This window comes from Dreissena polymorpha, chromosome 9 (genome assembly GCF_020536995.1).
Source record: "Dreissena polymorpha isolate Duluth1 chromosome 9, UMN_Dpol_1.0, whole genome shotgun sequence".
Taxonomy (NCBI): domain Eukaryota; kingdom Metazoa; phylum Mollusca; class Bivalvia; order Myida; family Dreissenidae; genus Dreissena; species Dreissena polymorpha.
Window position 1 is genome coordinate 34,044,283 of NC_068363.1, and position 18,472 is coordinate 34,062,754.

At 33.7% G+C, this 18,472-nt stretch overlaps 1 protein-coding gene across 7 annotated transcripts in view; it reads left to right on the forward strand.

The window, feature by feature from the left end:
• The window catches only part of LOC127846389 (uncharacterized), a 97,798-nt gene that overhangs the window by 51,389 nt on the left and 27,937 nt on the right, over positions 1-18,472 (forward strand). For 6 of the 7 annotated variants that reach the window (XM_052377595.1, XM_052377596.1, XM_052377599.1 and 3 more), the window contains 5 exons: positions 9,885-9,942; positions 10,284-10,352; positions 10,724-10,829; positions 11,128-11,301; positions 12,621-12,756. In XM_052377595.1, coding sequence (XP_052233555.1) covers positions 9,885-9,942; positions 10,284-10,352; positions 10,724-10,829; positions 11,128-11,301; positions 12,621-12,756 — 543 coding nt within the window. The remainder of the gene's footprint in view (positions 1-9,884; positions 9,943-10,283; positions 10,353-10,723; positions 10,830-11,127; positions 11,302-12,620; positions 12,757-18,472) is intronic. The other variant, XM_052377598.1, reaches the window with a different exon arrangement.

The following is an 18,472-nucleotide window of genomic DNA, read 5'->3' on the forward strand; positions in this document are numbered from 1 at the left end:
TGTTATAATAGGTTTCAAATTTTGTTTACAAACAAATACACATAAATCAAAATGGAATAAGTCATAAAACAGGTATGAAGTTAATTATTTTCTTTATTTGTTGTTTATGTTAAAATATACATTTACGATATATACAGTCAATTTACAAGCACAATCACACAATTTATATAACAAAATATACAGTTACAAGCAAACATTTACAGACGTTATACAGTCACACTGACAAAATACAACATAATTACATAATAATATTATAAAAAATGTGAATTCTATTTTTTATTAAATCAAATGGCGTACGACATAAAATATGTATGAAGTTTTTTATTTTCTCTATTACAAAATATACATCATTTCAATAAATTGAAAATGAAGTACGACATAAAACATGTATTAAGTTTTTTTTATTTTCTTAACTGCAAAATATACATAATTTCAATTAATTTCAATTAGATATTATTATTGTTTAGCATGTTAATTCTATTTTCTAATAAATTAAATTGGAGTACGACATTAAACGTGTATGAACATTTTTTATTTTCTTTATTACAAAAATACATTTACAAAAAATACATAGAATATAAAAAGAACGTGACAAAATACAACAGAATTTAAACAATATACACATGTGCATTACTCCAGCACAACACCGTACACTTGACCGACCTTAGCCGGGAACTCGGAGGTGGTGCATTGTTTCGCTTCATACTTGTCACATAAATTAGAGATCGAAAGCGGTCGTTATAATAAGATACTACGCGATAATAGAAAATGTAAGTTTTCCAGCGGACACGCTATAGAAAACGAGTGTCACTTTTTACCAGTTTGTCCTCTATATAGAGAAATTAGAAAGGAACATTTAAAACTATATTTTCAAAGGTGGCCAGCATTAAATAAATCTGACATTCTAATGCAGTCGGTTAATAAAAAAGACATTATTAACTTTGCTTACTAAATTTTTAATGATAATGAAATGCGTAGTAATATAGGCAATATGTTATAATTTTCAATAATATCACATAGAATAAAGCATTTTTATTTATTTCGGTTTAAGTCTTCCGAATTTAATGTAGCTAGTTTTATATCGTTAAAAGTTAAGAAACTATTTTAAAATGCGCAAGTAATTATCAATAGGTGCCAATAAGTGTCATTTTACGCCATATGTGGGCGTTCTACTAATCCGTTATCAAAACAAATGCCGCAAACTGTGAATGACCCTTGACACTTGGATACCCGGTCTGATTAGCGAGTTTTTTTGTACATGCAAATTCTTTCAACTCCTTATATTTTAAAAATTGCCAAAAAAATAGTTTAAGAGGAAATTAATAATAAAAAATGATATATTATGTACTTAATTATATATGTTAAATATATTAATTGTTTGTCTTTTAGCAGTCACTTATCCATATGCGTATATTTTGTTTTATTTATTTTATTGTTTAACATAGTATTCAAGCATAACGTTGTACACTAATTATTGTGTATGCTACTTTTTGACGACATTGACTATGTTATACGATTATAACAATGCTCATACCACAACACTCACACAATATCAACACACACAAAATTAACACTCGTGAAGAAAATCGTATAATTTACGCGATTTAAAAACACTATATTTCAAACGCCAAATAAAGTCTGGTACACTTTCCAATATAACGAATAAAACAAAGCAACTACTATAGACAGCTTTGACACATGAACGGGTTATATATTTCTCAATAATTCGGATTCTTATATATATTTGGCCGACATGTAAGTTTACAACACCTTCATTACTCATTTGTTACACTTTTAGATGCAAACAGAGATTTCAGAGAAAATTGAAATTTTCTTAAACGGATTATTCCTACGTGCTAATTGGCGATAATTATGCCGTCTTTGATTACAAAATTAACGGCTTTTAATTAAAAAACTGAAACATCTATTACTCAACGAAAAATATTGTGACTAACGAATAATTCATACTGTATGCGATAATTCGCGATATTTTTGTCGACTTTGATGATAGAATTAACGGTTTTTAAGTTGGCTAATAAACAAGTTATGACTATTTAATAGATATTATAATTATATTCATCATAAATTTTCAATGATAATACAAAATATTGTATGGCCTTTCTGGTATACCATGATGCCTTTTAGGTTCACTTATGCGGCCTTTTTGGTGCAGCCTTTTTGGAAAGGCCTTTTTGGTAAACGGCCTTTCTGGTACTATACCGCGTGTGTGCATTTCCATTCATATATTCTTACATGTCTGCAATTTTGTACGCTTAAGATTTCCATATCCATTGTTGTTTTTTATGTCAACTGTTAGTGTTTTTCAATGGATCGTATACTTATCTACAAAACAGCTAAGTAGCGTTCACTTTACATAATGTTTGATGATGTTATTTTGTAAATACTTTATCAGCGTTCTTTCCAACGTTTTCATGTCAGCTATTTTGATTGTTGGTTGCTTGCTTCCGGTTTCGTCTAACTAACGAAATTATTTATTTTAATGACGCTCATAAAACGGGTGTAGCTTCGTATGTTAAACGCAATATGAACTAATTTATTAATTTGGGAATAAAATCGCAATATGTATTATTTAATAATTAGACAATTTATATGAATTGTATTAATTAATTATGATCTATAACATTCAAAAATAAAACAATAACAACTGTTCTCAATTATAAGTTTGTTGAAAAAAGTTTTACCTTTCCAAAAAAGTAATTAAATGGGTTGATTTGAAGCGGTGCCCAAATGCAGTGGGGGGAAATCTTGAATTCTTTGAGAGGCAGAGAAAGAATGAGACTGGTTAAACTGATAAGGCTAGAACTGTATCGCCAAGAACTCGGGAGAATGATCATGACTCATCGAAATGTGTGGTTGCAACTTTCTGCAATTGAAATAAAAAATAATAATAAAATATAAAAAATCCAACATGAGAAAAAATGTCAAAATAAAGATCATTAGAATATCATCTTTATAGTACAACTTGAACAAATTACAAATAAGACAGGCACACAATATCATTATAAAAAAATGATAATATAGGCATATGAAATTGCCGTAAACAACTTTCAATACAAAATAATCACGAATTTCTTTAAATTGACAACTTTTTTATAATAGACATGTGTTTTTTTCCTCAATTATTAATAGCGATAGCTGTTTTTGCACAAATAAGAGGAATACGCGATGCAAATGGTCAGTATTTTAAAAAGTGTGCAACTCATTTTTTCACATTTTTCAACAGTTAGCGACTATTTTTTTAGCGATTTTTTTTCACAAATTTGAACAGTTTGAGACTCATATTTTCACAAATTTGAACAGTGCTCAATAAAATTTTTTTATACAATTTTGAACAATCACAACACATTTGTTCACAATTTTGAACAGTGTGCAACTTATTTTTTTCATAATTGTCAAGATTGCGGGGCTCATTTTCTACAATCTTCAACATTGCGCGACATATTTCACAATTTTCAACAATACGAGACACTTTTTTCACAATTTTCAAAAGTTTGCGGCTGATATTTTAAGAATTTTAAACAATGCGCGACTCATTTTTTCACGATGTTGAATAGTCACCACCCATTTTTCTCACTGTGAACAGCGCGCGAATCATTTTTCCACAATATCAACATGCGACTAATGTTTTCACAAAATGAGGGGGCCGTGGTTGCTGCACAAAGATAAATAAGCCAACTGCCAGAAATTTTATACAAAAAACAGCCACATGGCTTATCGGAGCTAAACAACCCTTTCTACTTTCAGCAAGCACACACACCAATAACAGTAAGACAACTGGCACTGACCGTGGGTTCCTCAGCATGAATAATGGGTGTTAAAAATAGCACAAATAATGTAACATGTGTAATATGCATGTATAACGATGAAACTTACCAACCACTCGACCAGGAAACATATGGTGCAGGCTTTTTGGGATTCAGGATGCTCTCCCACTGATATCATGCAGATCATTGGTCACAATAACGTACACAACATCATTAATCTCAGCAATATATATCTCCGACTTCAAACACACAGCTTGCAAAATCGCTGAATATTGCACAAAAGCACAAAATCCACAAGCAGTCGCGTTCCCCACCCACTTTCACTTCGCAGCGAAGGCCTGTTTTGGGGGAAACCGTTAACATCTCACAACTAAACGTATACTACAGAGATGAACAAGTTGAAAAATAAATTACTCTTATCACTTCCAATTTGCGCACTACGTTAAACTCCAGTTCCATTTGGTTATTGTCTTTATTGTTTTAAACGATTACTCTACACATTCGCTTTGAAAATAGCGTTTGGCGTGTACTTGGAAGTACATGTACATGTCGAATGTGTTATTGTAAAAAATATTGGTATTGTTTTTTTTAGTGCAGAAATTGTAATTTTAAGTATCGATTTCTCGCTTCAATTTTTATATTTTGTTAAATTATTTGCGTTTAAACTTGATTGTTTGTTGCTTAATTGCGAACTATTTTTTATGTGTAAATATGCATAGACGCTAGTGGGTGTAATCAGTTTGCTACTAATTTGCATATTTTACTACCCTATCTACATCAATGAAATTTAGCGGTTGTTTGTTTTTGTTTGTTTTGTTAATATTTTCTAAAACGGGTTCAGCTTCATATGTTGAACGCAATATGAACTTATTTATTCATTTGGGAATAAAATCGCAATATGTATTATTTAAAATCTAATCTGAATTCTCTAGCGCGTAAATTGCCTCCTGGGGATGAATTGTCTTGGGGTTGCTATTAACGCTATTAACGCTTCCGGTCAAGTCACTATTTTATAGCGATTGCGCAATAAAAAAAAACTCTATGCGCCATCGTGTAGATTGCGTTCTGGTCCATAAACACGTAAAATTTCAGCAACAGTTATCGGCCAGTTTTCAACACTCAAATCGCGGCTATAACCAGAAGCCTAACGAATTTTAGCCGCCTTTATCATTCGTTCAATTGAACGTCATCAATACATGACGACAATACATCACTCATTCCATATTAACAAAAAAGATTACAAAAATGTATTGCCCTGTTTGGAAAGAGGTTAATTGACAACATAAGTGAAGTGAATTTATAGAGCAAATACAATATATCCCTTACATATATAAATATAGATAAATATATAAATATATAAATATATATAAATATCCTTAAATGACAGTTTATGAGAGGCATAAAAAACGCACTTCAGTACTTCAAATAGTGATTGAGAAACAAACAATATATATATATATATATATATATATATATATATATATATATATATATATATGTGTGTGTGTGTGTGTGTGTGTATATATATAACACCGTAGATTGTATGGTAACTTATAATAATAATAATTTGACAATCAGAACTACAAGTTGTGTGTGGGGGGATAGTGCGGAGCGTGTGTGTTTGTGTTTGGGCGTGCGGGTGTGTGCGCGCCTGTTGCGCGCGCGTGTAATGCGCGTGTGTTGTGCTTGTACGTTTCAAGGAGTGTTCGCGCGGGTTCAATTATGAGTGTGTATGCGCGTGTGTGTGATTGTTTGTCCGTGTGCGTGTGTTCGTGCGCTCGTGTGTGTATGTGTGCTTGTTTGTGTATTGTTTGTGTGTGTGCGAGCGCACGTTCGTACGTGTGCGCGAGCTCGCGTGCGTATGTGTGCGTGCTCTTATGCGCGTGTGCACGTGTGTGTGTGTGCGTGCGCGAGCGCGCGCGTATCTGTGCCTGTGCGAGTGCTGGTTGTGTACACGCGTGTGTGCGTGTGTGCGCGTGCGAAATATTCTAATTTTTATTAACAAGTGGATTACAAAAATCTGTTGCCCTGTTTAGAAAGATGTTAATTGACAACATACGTGAAGTGGAATTGTATAGCAAATACAACATACTGACTACACATACTTGTATGTATAGCACATATTTTCTGTATTTTTGTAATATATATATATTCTAAGCATCACACGCTTCATATAAAAATATAGATCAATGTTCTTAATTGCGTAATTATAAAAATGCAGGTGTTATATGTCCAGGAATAAAAATAAGTAAACATGTACAGCTAAATGTACAAAAAATGAATCCTCAACACAGGATTAAAATACGTAAATATGTACAGCTAAATTGACAAAATAATTATAATCAACACATGGTTGTTTTACTCTTAATTTGATTGGATTGAACGTGGAAGTTATGTTATATAACATGAGTAGGTGTCTGGATAGTTGGTTTTGAGCTATATAAACAAATATAATCAAAGAAGGTGCAGATCTTCCGGGGAGAAAAAGCACACAAATTACAGTAAACCCATATACTGTTATATGCATTTGTAAATTGATAAGAACGCAGTTCTTTTAATAAAAAAATCTGATTCTGAAAATAATAAACTATGAGAAACACAGTGATGAGTGACATGCATTTGTAAATTAATAAGAACGCAGTTCTTTTAATAAACAATTTTGATTCTGAAAATAACAAACTATGAGAAACACAGTGATAAGTGACGAAATTAAATAAATTGTACAGTTGCTTTCTATACAAGTACAATATACAACTTTACTTGTCGTTTTAGTCCGGAAGTATGTTACCAAGGCATATTTGTATATATTTTTTAATTAATATTGTTTGTTGATTTTGATTTCCAAGTGTTTTGCCTCGAATTGTTGTTTTAGCGACTCGACCTCTTTTGCTTGTTCGAACATATTCCCTTTGATTATTTCGATTCGTTTCATCACTGAGCCCAGAAGTTTCTCTTTAAGTTCTTTGAGCGTTTCCCTTATGATATTTTTAATGATTAAGCTGTCATCTTTTGTTAGTACATTTGACAATTTTGAGCTGATCTCTTTTAAGCGCTTTTCGATCGATGATTGCGATTGATCTGCTGGCATTTACGTTTCTTTACTTGTCATGAAATCAGTCAGGCTTTTCTGGTTCGTTATAGCTTTGTCGGTCTTTTTCTTTTTATTATGTCTCTTTTGTTGCTTTGATGTTACGGTTGTTTCAAAAACTGGTGGTTCTAAACGGCTATCGTCTGTTAAAGCACTTTCACTTACTGTTGATGAATGGGGTCTTTTATTCATTGTTTGTAGTCATAACCGCGTGATTTTACTTTTACTTTAATCACTACAATCACGATAAAAGAAAAACAACGCTCTGGCTCGGTCACCCTCGACTGATCTTCTGTCGTATTGTACCGTATTGTCTGAATTTCAATTGCTTGTCACACTGTTGTTTGGTAGGTAATTCGACAATTAAACTGGTCAGTCATGCGTGACGAACTAACTCTAAACTGTTAGGTAGGCACTAAACCAGTTGTTCAATCTAAATTTTTTGATAAATTTGATACCCCACCTGCCGCATTCACGCCGGGTATGCGGATAATTTGATAACAGATGGTACTTCGATACCAGATAACAACAAAAGCCACGCGCGAGAGTTGAGTTCTTCAGCTTTTGTGCATTTATGTTATGTTCATTTGGTTTTCAGACACGTAACATTGTTTGGTCGATTAATGGTAGCGTACTTCGTATTGCGGAGCAAGAAAGTCGTGAAAAAAACATTGGATTATAAAAAAGAGATAAAATTTCATCGATAATCATCATGAAATCGATGATCAGTTCGTATTTCAACAAAATAAAAATACTTGGAAATAAATCAAGAACGTGCCAACTTATCGAAATGAAAGATCAATATGTCCATTAATGTTACAACATGTTAAAATTTAGTTAAATAACGTATTTGAGGAAATTCAAATGTTTTAAGAGTCGGATGCCAAATTTTCATGGACACTTCTTTTACCGATCATCTCAAAGACAATGGCACTTCGATTCCAGATAACTCGACACTTTGTACCAGATATAACGCACTCTATTTAGTGAATCAGAAATGCAGAATTCGCTGTGGAATATTGCTATATTAAGCAGGCAATAAATAAAAATGTATGTACTGACGTCAATTAAAAACGAAATACCGAAACATGTTCTTATCCCTTTGGAATATGATAATAAAAGAGAAAGGGAAGTGCTTCCCATAAGTAGAGCTCAATATAAAGGGAGTGTTCCAATCTCTTTTAAATTTTGTGGCTACGCATTAGTATCGTCTTCATGATGCGATTCTAATGAGCACCAATGACAAAGGATTTTATGAGGTGTATTGGCCGCTTTACATGTAGAATCCTGCTGTAAGTTCAATTGAACACAGTCGTGTTGATCCACATTATCCGTTGTATTTTCAATTCTCTTAATCTCAATTCACCACTTTAAAGAGACTGTCCAACAGATTAAAGCCTCGTTCGACGCTAATCGATATTCTGGGAAACTACGAGGATTGGTTATATAGCTAAAAATACCTTCCTTTGACGTGAGCGTGGATGGTCGAGTGGTAATGTCGGGAGAATTTTACTCCATGCTTCCATGATTCTAGGGGTCAGTGGTTCGAGCCCTGTGGAGGTTAACGTTTTTTTCTTCTCTTTTTAAATTGTATTCTTATTTTTTACTGGAGATTTTTAGTTCAAATGTTTAAATTTATCAATATAAAGCATTTAAAGCAGTTAATGACAAGCTTTAATTCATGCAAAAATCTGTTGGACGGCCCCTTTAAAACCAGTTGATTATTTAGACAATTGTTTTCGGTCGTCACTTGCAATATATTATTCAACGCATAGATAGATCACTTACGAAGTATATTCAGAAATAAGCATTTGAATCTTATTTAAAATTTGCACTTATAATATTAATTATATAAATTAATAGTAATAAGATTTTTGAAAACGAACAAAGCCATTGGTTATATTTTACATGTGTATGTAATTACGTTATGCATAGGTTTCCAATGTGTCGGGCTTGACAATGCAAATTGAATCGTACTTCAAAATATTTGGTAAGAATAGCCATAATATACATAAATGCATTTCAGGTAGAAGATTAAACTCGGTTATCAGAGTGCCCAATTTGCTGAAAGTCTCTGTTATCCGAAGTGCCCTATATCGGGAATCAAAGTATCCGCAACTTCATGAATACCACCTACTAAAACATGCTCTATCTTCGTTTATATTTCATTGAATACTATCTAAATTTCAGTATTTGAAGCACAGTGATTACTCTTCATGCTGGAATATCAAACAATTTCTTGCAATATTTCTAAGTAGTTTTATTCTGTTGAACTGTTCATTCAGTTTATGCTGTTTTCCGACCGAATTTTCTTTTTTTTTTTTGGGGGGGAGGGGGGAAATCTACCATTCTTCCGTGATTTTTTTCTTTGCAATAGAAAAGGATACACCATATATAAACTCAACAATGCGCCTTGTCTAAAAAACTAATCTTTATGATATAAATTGTAAAAAAAACCTGATGAACTTACCTCTCGCGCGTGGCTTTTGTTGTTATCTGGTATCGAAGTGCCATCTGTTATCAAAGTATCCGCATGATGATGGTGATGATGATAATGATGATGATGATTATAAGTAACTAAACTATTATCACAAAAAAATGAAAGTACCTTATGAAACATAAATGCTTAATTTATATGTTCAATGTTAGTTTTCAAGTTAAATATTCATACCGATGTTCATGAAGATTAGACAAACAAAGAGACTTATGTGGTATAAACATGCTTTTTGTATATTCAATATATTGACTAATTTTTTTAGCTCATATAACCCAGTTTCAAACTTGGCTGAGATTTAATTGATACAAATGTTCGGACCAAATTTCACGAAGATTTGCGAATAAATGTGTTAAACAGTGCCTTAACAAGGTTTCACTATTGCTGTATAAGAAAACTGTCCCACCCCCCCTGGGAGCCATGTTTTTTAAGGAAGCGAAACAGTTTTTCAAATTCAAACTTAAATTTGATGTGCTTTGCTGCATTATGCTATGTAGTAGTTTTACTATTATTACAGATGAATGGCAGTGGGTCTCTGGAGTGTTAAACTTTTCGTCGCAGTATAATACCGGCACGTAAGTACCGGCAGTTTGAATATTCATTAACTCGAGCAATTGTGTGCAAGCCGTAGAAGTTATTTGCATGGCTTCTATGGCGACAGGGCATTTAAATGAAACTATCATTGGAACCAATTGTGCCCTACATCTGAACATATTGTAAACACATACAATAAGAATATTTTATTTAATATATTATTTCTAAATAATATTACCCGTCTCGAATATAGGAGTTTACGCAATTATGAATATTTAAGTGCATGCTATTTATACTATCATATTGTTGTGTTTGTAGTTTGATGATGCGTGCCATTTATGCTAAAACAATATTTAAGCACAATATTCGCTAACATTTTGAGGTGCCATGTCCGGCTTTGCGTTGTAACATTTACGAAAAACGAAACAAGCTGGTTTACAGGACGTAAAAGGTACATTAAAAATGTATTGCTGATCATCCTCGGTAGAGCGGGACCCTTCATCTGTTTTCATCTGTTTTCATAATCACCCTTCCCAGAAACATTTGTGTTATATGGGCCTCACATTGGGAAAAGGGGCTTAATACATGTGCTTCAATGGTCTTCTCGGATTAGCATTTGAAGTCCGCAATGGGTAATAGGGGAAACTGTCCGCTTTTATGTAATTTGCGTTTAAATGAAGTCTCTTTTCTAAACGAAATGAAGTCTTTGCGGACAGTGTCGTCCCTGATTAGCAAGTGAGAAATGCACAGGCTAATCTTGGACGACAATGTAAGCGTTTTTTTTCCAAGAACGCGGCTCATCTAGTGTAATTCGTTTTTCAGTTATAGTGCGCAGCAAATACTGGGTGTTCCAGATGTGTACCCTTCATACGGGGATCTCCATGGAGCATGGGCTTCAAAAGACATCGACGCAAACCAGTTCTTGGAGGTTGGGAAATTACACTGTTATTGAGCAATTGTATTGTCCTCCTATAGTTAGATTTATACATCAATTTTAAACAAAAGTGTTAACGTCATAGAATAATACCGTAATAGCTTGGAAGTGCGAGATTCTTTTAATAAATCATCACTTTACAAGCACCGGTTTTTCTGCATTGTATTTCTCCGTTAATACAAAACTTACTATTTGAAACTATTACTGTGTCCTTCTTTAAATATTAAAGAAATGCATTATTCAGTGCTTAGAAACTCGTAATACACGTACCATCGTGAAATTTGGTGTTCAGTTCCAGTTCGCCACTCCCGTCTACGTAACAAAAGTCGACGTCTACGAGACTTACAATGCTGGCGGTGTCAAGGCCGTTAAGTGCCTCGATGTCTCAGGCACGTGGATAACGCTATGGTCGACGCCTCAAGTATCCCGGATTCAGTCTGCGAGGATATTTAGTCCATCGTTTACGGTAAAAGAACGAACAGATAATTTAGGTTTAGTAAGTTCAAACTTCTTAACCGGTTTATACCCGCAATTATTTGCATGGACCATTCGAAGGCCCTTGACCCTAGACATAACCATGCTAATTTGCTCTGTCATACTGTTTGTATTGTCTTGTATCTTACATACGGTTAATTGATAATTTGCATTAAATAATATACTAGTTTCCACTAATTTCTCTTCTAGTAGTGGAACATGAGTTTCATTGTTCTGTTATTTCGTAATAGTCGTGTAGAAAATTTGAAGACTTCATTACTTATAATTTAATTATCGGAAGGAACGAATTAACTTAAATCACAACTAACACAAGAACAGTACGAACTTTTAAAGCGTGGTATTGACATGAATAGGCCTCAATAGTACGTGCCGTCCTTGTGAGGTGGAGGACATGCGCGTGTTACGAACGCTGGTTTCATTATACTACATAATCGAGTCATCAAGGCTGTACTCTCTAAACAAATCATCATAATTCACTTGAAGGCGTGTTTTACACTTGACTGTTATTCTGGTTTTATCTTTTAGAGATATTTATGGGTCTGCCCTTTTTAATCCCTAAAATATTAAAAAGTAAGAGACTTTACTTATAGTACGACATTGCACTGAAAAAATTACTATCTACTACAAAACGGCCGGAAAAAAAGAAGGTGAAAAAAATACAGTTGAATTTGATTTGTGTCAAGTTCTTTCTTCGTTTGTATTTATTTGTGTACATGACATGTCTTTTTAATTTTCTTTAATCAATCGATTCAGCTTAGAATGCCCTTTAAGTAAAGATATGGTAATTGGGATCTCTATGTACACATTGTTGCATTTTTTTTCGCTTAAATGTGTTGCTTTTACATTGAATTATATGGGGCAAATATTAAGTGTAATGTTACCTGTACACATAAGGCGACTATACAGTAAGAGCGGTGAATTCAGTCGCCATGCGCAAGAATATCTATCTCACTGCGCTCTTTCTATGTCATCGATTACGTCTGTGCGTTCCGCACGCTGTGAAACCTTCCAGCATTACCGTTCCACATATCTGTCGGGTCACAACACGTTTTCGCAAGTCATCGCCGCATCCTTTGTAGACATGGCGGATGTAGTAAGAACACGCAACTCTGACGTGAAAGAAGTATCACCGCACTATTTTATGAATTCAAGTCGACTCATACAAATATGCATGTAGTATATCTGATTTTCTCACAATAATTGTTGCTGTGCTTTCTAAAAACGCTTTGAAGTAAATTAGCAGAAAATTCCTTCTCCACCGGTAAACATTGAACGTGGTTGTATTTTCAGTCTACAACTCCTTGTTTCTCGAACCAAATTCGGCTGGATATAGACTGCACCTTGGCAAACACCTGGGTGGAGATAGACGCTGTGAGGCTGCACGGCCCAAAGGATAGAGACGCTGTGAGGATGCACGGCTCCCAGGGTGAGTTCGAGAATTGTCATGTTAACAAATAAATGAAATGTATATGCTTTAGTACACGCTTTATGTAATGCTGTATTTTAATGACATATATGATTGCTATGTTTTTTTATGTTCTGCACTGAAACTATGCCAATCGGTTCATTTAAGAATTCAAAAATCACCTCTGACACATCGGATAGCTAGCTATTACCCCGGCAAGCAACAACGTAAAAAACACAAAAAGCAATACTCAGCCGACATGCAAAACTATATAAAATATAATTGTCACTATTTCAGACGTCCGGCCCAGCTCTGCCGTTTGTTATCGATTAAATCACAAATAATACTATTTTGCTCTTCCACTAAAAATTTCTAAAAACCGGCTTTCCGTACTTTTATTTTTGATGCATCGGATTGAGCAATTTATGACGTATGTCTTGTGACGTAATTTCTCCGTGCTGTAGGTTATATTGATGACACTATTTCAGCTTTAAAAGGAGTCATAAAAAACTTAATGTAGACACGCTTACCTCAAGTTTAACTTTAATCAAATGCTTAAAACAATAAGGTTACAAGGATATTCACTTCCATTTTAACTTTTTTCCATCCCTTTCTGAAAATTTATATTAAAAAAAATACAATATTTTGTAATAACATGTGTATCGAATGCTAACGAGTATGACCCAAAACACGATTAACGAAACCGTAATCCTGTCGCAGCGAGTTATTGTATGCCTATGGAAGTTTACATTATGCATGACAAACACACAATCCGAAATGCTTTTGTATTATCATTCGTTCGATGCTTTAAAACATATTTTACTGTTAAATAAAATAACACGTCCGACTTGTCGTCATTAAAATCCAGAGTTTAAATATTATTTTGTTACACGAGAGACGTATTTCATACCATACAAGAGCGAAGGAGACATTAAAAAACTAAATTTAGTATTAACGACACGCTAACCAAAATTTTAAAATTAAACCAATGCTTAAAACAATAAAGTTACAACGATATGCACTTCCATTTTCTCTTTTTTTTCTTCTCTTTTGTTTTTCCCTTTCTCAAAATTTATTTAAAACCACACTATTTTTTAATAACATTTGTATCGAATGATAACCATTCTGACCCAAAACACGATTTACGAAACCGTAATCCTGTCGCAGCGAGTTATTTTATTCCTATGGAAGTTAAAAATATAACAATGAAACAAAGCAAACCAAATACTTATCCCTTTAAGGGCTAAACAATTAATTAATACAATATTTAACACATTTCCATTGAAATTATGCCCCGGGTGATGGTCGTTTCGTGCCACTACCAGAACAGGTATTTGGCGCGTGGCCAAGTCACTTTAACACTATCAAAATGTCATAAAACAACTTTTTTTCAGCAAAAGAAAACAATTAAAAATTCTGATATATATATATATAATTAAAATTATATCAGATGTTGATTGTTTGATGAAAAAAGTTGTTTTATGACATATTGATAGTGTTAAAGTGACTTGGCCACGCGCCAAATACCTGTGACTACAGTTCGTGCCACTGATATTTGTGTTGTTTATTTTTCAAGCTAATTTTTTAAAGAAATAAATGTGTTTGCAAACTTTCTCGCGTGGTTATGGTATATGAAATTCAACTCGTCGGACCAATTCAAGAACACAATTACACTTATCTAGTTTTCTATCACGCCTATTTGAACAACCGTACACTGCGAACAATGTGGGCCGCTTTTTTGATGATATTTACACACAATAATTTCGTCGATGATTATTTAATTAGTCAAGACCCTCGATCGAAGTTTGTAGTGTTACTAGTTATCAACGGAATGATAGTCAGAATTAAAAAATAATAATCGCGGAAACACCGCGCCCGAACCATAACATTAACGTCACCAGAAGAGGTGTTTACGTCACGAACAGTGCTACTTCCGGCCAAGCCGCCATCTTGTTGCTATTGCGCAATAAAAAACCCTACTTTTTCGTGATTTAATTTAAAACTAGATTTTCCCAGATATGACGAAAACGCCAACGTATAGATCGCAGTCTGGTCCATAAACATGTAAAATTTTAGCAAAAGTTATGGTCCAGTTTTCAATTGACCCAAATCGCGGCTACAATCGGGAGCTTATCGAAACTTAGCCCCCATTAACATTCGTTCAATTGAACGTCAGCGATAGATGACGTCCAATATATCACTAATTCCATACTAGAGTTGCGACACCTTAAGGGTTTCTCAAGATGAAATAAAATTGAAAACCTATTTCTTTCTGTACGTTTGATGATAGTAACCAAAGTTCTCGCAAAGATTTTAATATACATATCACATGAAAGTAACCATATTACTCGCAGACATTTTTATTTTTTCGATGCCGTTCGATTAGCTACCTTAAAAAAAAGAACTTATTTCCCATGACTATAATATTAAAAGCGTGAAAAGAGCAAACAACTGCAGTTTGTCGGACATCCCCATCTTAAGCCAAAACACTATCGAGTAGCATTTAACCTTTTTCTGTGTCTAAAAAACTCTGTGTATTTTATTGAAACATCATTATAGCTTTGCATAAGATAGTGTTGAATTCATTTTGCAATGCAATCAGCGCTTTGATTTTATATTACGAAATGTATTACCCAGTACATTGTGTGACGTCATTTCGATGACGAAACACAATAGTTTGAATTACACTCTCTGGAATTTAAGGACATGTCGCGGACGTGGTGTTTTTTATCTGTAAACTATTTGTTTAAAGCATCGAACGAATGTAAAACGTATTTCGGATTGTGTTTATCATGCATAAATGTAAACATCGATAGGAATACAATACAATTGTTTGGTTTTAACTAAGTTTCGATAAAGACATGGAATAATAGAAGTGGAAGTGCATATCGCTTCAAGGTGTTTGTTATAAACTTTGGGTTAAAGTTGACAACTTAATGTTATAGGATTAACGATGACATTCTATTTTATTTTTTTATTACTCTTATTAAAGCTTAAATTGAGTGTTCAACTTTTTCTACAAAACGGTGTCATTTGCAATATGTATTTTAATGTGCTACACTTATGTTTGATTATTTTGTTTATTTGTTACTCACTTTATGATACTAAAGTGTTGCTCACGGCAAGCATCGCCTTGTTAACCTTTCTTCAACTCGTCGGACAAAGTCAAGAACACATGATATTTACATTGTTGTTTTTTTCTGTGCATTTGATGATGGTAATCAAAGATACCGCTGAGATTTTAATATACATAAAACTATTTCAATTAATGCTATTTTGAGATGTCCGTCCCCGCTCTGCCGTTTGTTATTGTTTATATAAATATCATATAATAATATTTTGCTCCTCTACTTAAAAATTTCTCAAAACCGCCTTTCCGTACATTTATTTTGCATGCAACTGATTGCCCAATTTATGACGTATGTCATGTGACGTAATTTGTTGTCGAAACAAACCATTTTAAGTTAAATTCTCTGGATGTTTTTAACACTTATTTATTTGTTTAAAGCATCGAACGAATGAAAAAACGTATTTCGGAGTGTGTGTTTATTATACATAATTGTAATTTTTCGATAGGAATACATTAACTATTGTGTTTTTAAATGAGTTTTGATAAATGGATGGCAGAATAGAAAATGGAAGTGAATATCGTTTTACTTTATTGTTATAAATAGATATATTATATTATCGTCGTCATTAAGGTAAACGTGTCGTTTATACTAAATTGATTTGCTTCTCACGTTTATTTATTGATTTAATAATTAAACCCTAATAATGTAATTGTCTCATTATCATGCATATTAAAGATATTATCGGATAAATCAAATACCATGTTAACACCAGTGTGTACTTACGTTTATCCGACGTGTCTCCGAAAGCCTCGCCGTGTAAACCTTTCTTCAACTCGTCGGACAAGTGCACAATAACACTTACACATAGATTTATGTCATGTATATATAAACAACAGCACTCTGAACAAAAGACATGCATGTGTACTTCGTATTGATATTCAAACACAATTATTCCGTCGTTGTTTATCGATTTAACGCCTAACTGTAAAATTAATAACGCGTAATTTAGTTTCTTTGTTTCGTAACAAGATAGAAGCTAGCCTAAGCGCTTTTCTTGACGTGAGATCACAATGTTTATCTTCGCGCGTGTGGTTTCCCATAAAAAATATTTAAACACAAAATACTCGAAAACTTAATTTTTCCCAGATATAACGCCTACGTCAACAGGTAGATCGCATTCTGGTCCAAATTTCAGCAAAAGTTATCGTCCAGTTTTCAAGAAACTCAAATCGCAGTGATTTGCCTCAACTTAACGAAACTTAGCCCCCATTAACTAGAGTTGCGACACCTTGACGGTTTCGCGGGATGGAATGATTGATGGCTAAACAATGTGGGTATGAAAATTTTGGGTAAGAAAAATGTGGGTACGGACATTTTGATTTGGGTACGAAGATTTTCTGTACGTAAAAATTATGCCAAAAAATTTGGTGCGAAAAAATCATTTGGTAAAAACAAAAATATGAGTACAAAAACAAAATGTGGATACCAAAATTTTTGGCACGAAACATTTATGCCAAAAAAAATGTGGGTACAAAAAAAAATGAGCTTGGGATCTTGATCACCAAACTGGCAAGTATTTTGAAAATGCTGAAATAGCCCGGGGTCTTTACCGCCAAAATGGCTTGGATTTAAATTATGCTGAAATAACTCGGGGTCTAGGCCGACATTCTGGCTTGGATTTTAACAAGAGGGCCAAGATGGTCCTAGTTCGCTCACCTGAGAGGAGTCGGTTCATTCAAACTTTACCAAACGTCAAACTTGACCTAGATATTGTCCAGACAAACAAACTGGTCAAGTTTCATCATTATTGAACCAAAACTCTCGCATATGGAGTGATTTTGTTTTTGTAAGATTTGACCTGGTGACCTATATTTTGATTTGACCCCCCTTACCAAACATCTAACTTTGCTTACAAAAATAAATATTATGACCAAGATTCATAAAATCTGAAACAAAATTGTGACCTCTAAAGTGTTTACAAGGATTTTGTATAATATAATGAAAATTTTGAAAATCTAATGGCAATAATTATGGCATTAATTATGTGATATATATAAAACCAATCTTTTCACCAAGTTTCATGATGATTGGGCAAAAATGTGACTTCTAAAGTGTTCACAAGCTTTTTTTACTATATAAATATAAGAAAACTGCCCCCCCCCCGGCAGCCATGTTATTCAACTGACCGAACCCATTTTTGAACTCAACTCTCATATCAAGGACACAAATGTTCTGACCAAATTTCATGAAAATTGGGCCAAAAATGTGACTTCTAGAGTGTTCACATGTTTTCACTATATACATATAGAGAAAAATGCCTCGCCCACTGGCGGCCATGTTTTTACACCGATCTGGACCATTTTGGAACTCGTCCGAGATATCAATAAAACCAATGTTTTGACCAACTTTCATGATGATTGGGCAAAAGTTGTGACTTCTAGAGTGTTTACAAGTTTTCTCTATAGCCAAATAAGGAAAACTGCCCCCCCCCCTGGCAGCCATGTTATTCAACTGATCGGAACCATTTTCGAACTCAACTCTCATATCAAAGAAACAAATGTTCTGACCAAATTTCATGAAAAATGGGCCAAAAATGTGACTTCTAGAGTGTTCACATGTTTTCACAATATACATATAGAGAAAAATGCCCCGCCCACTGGCGGCCA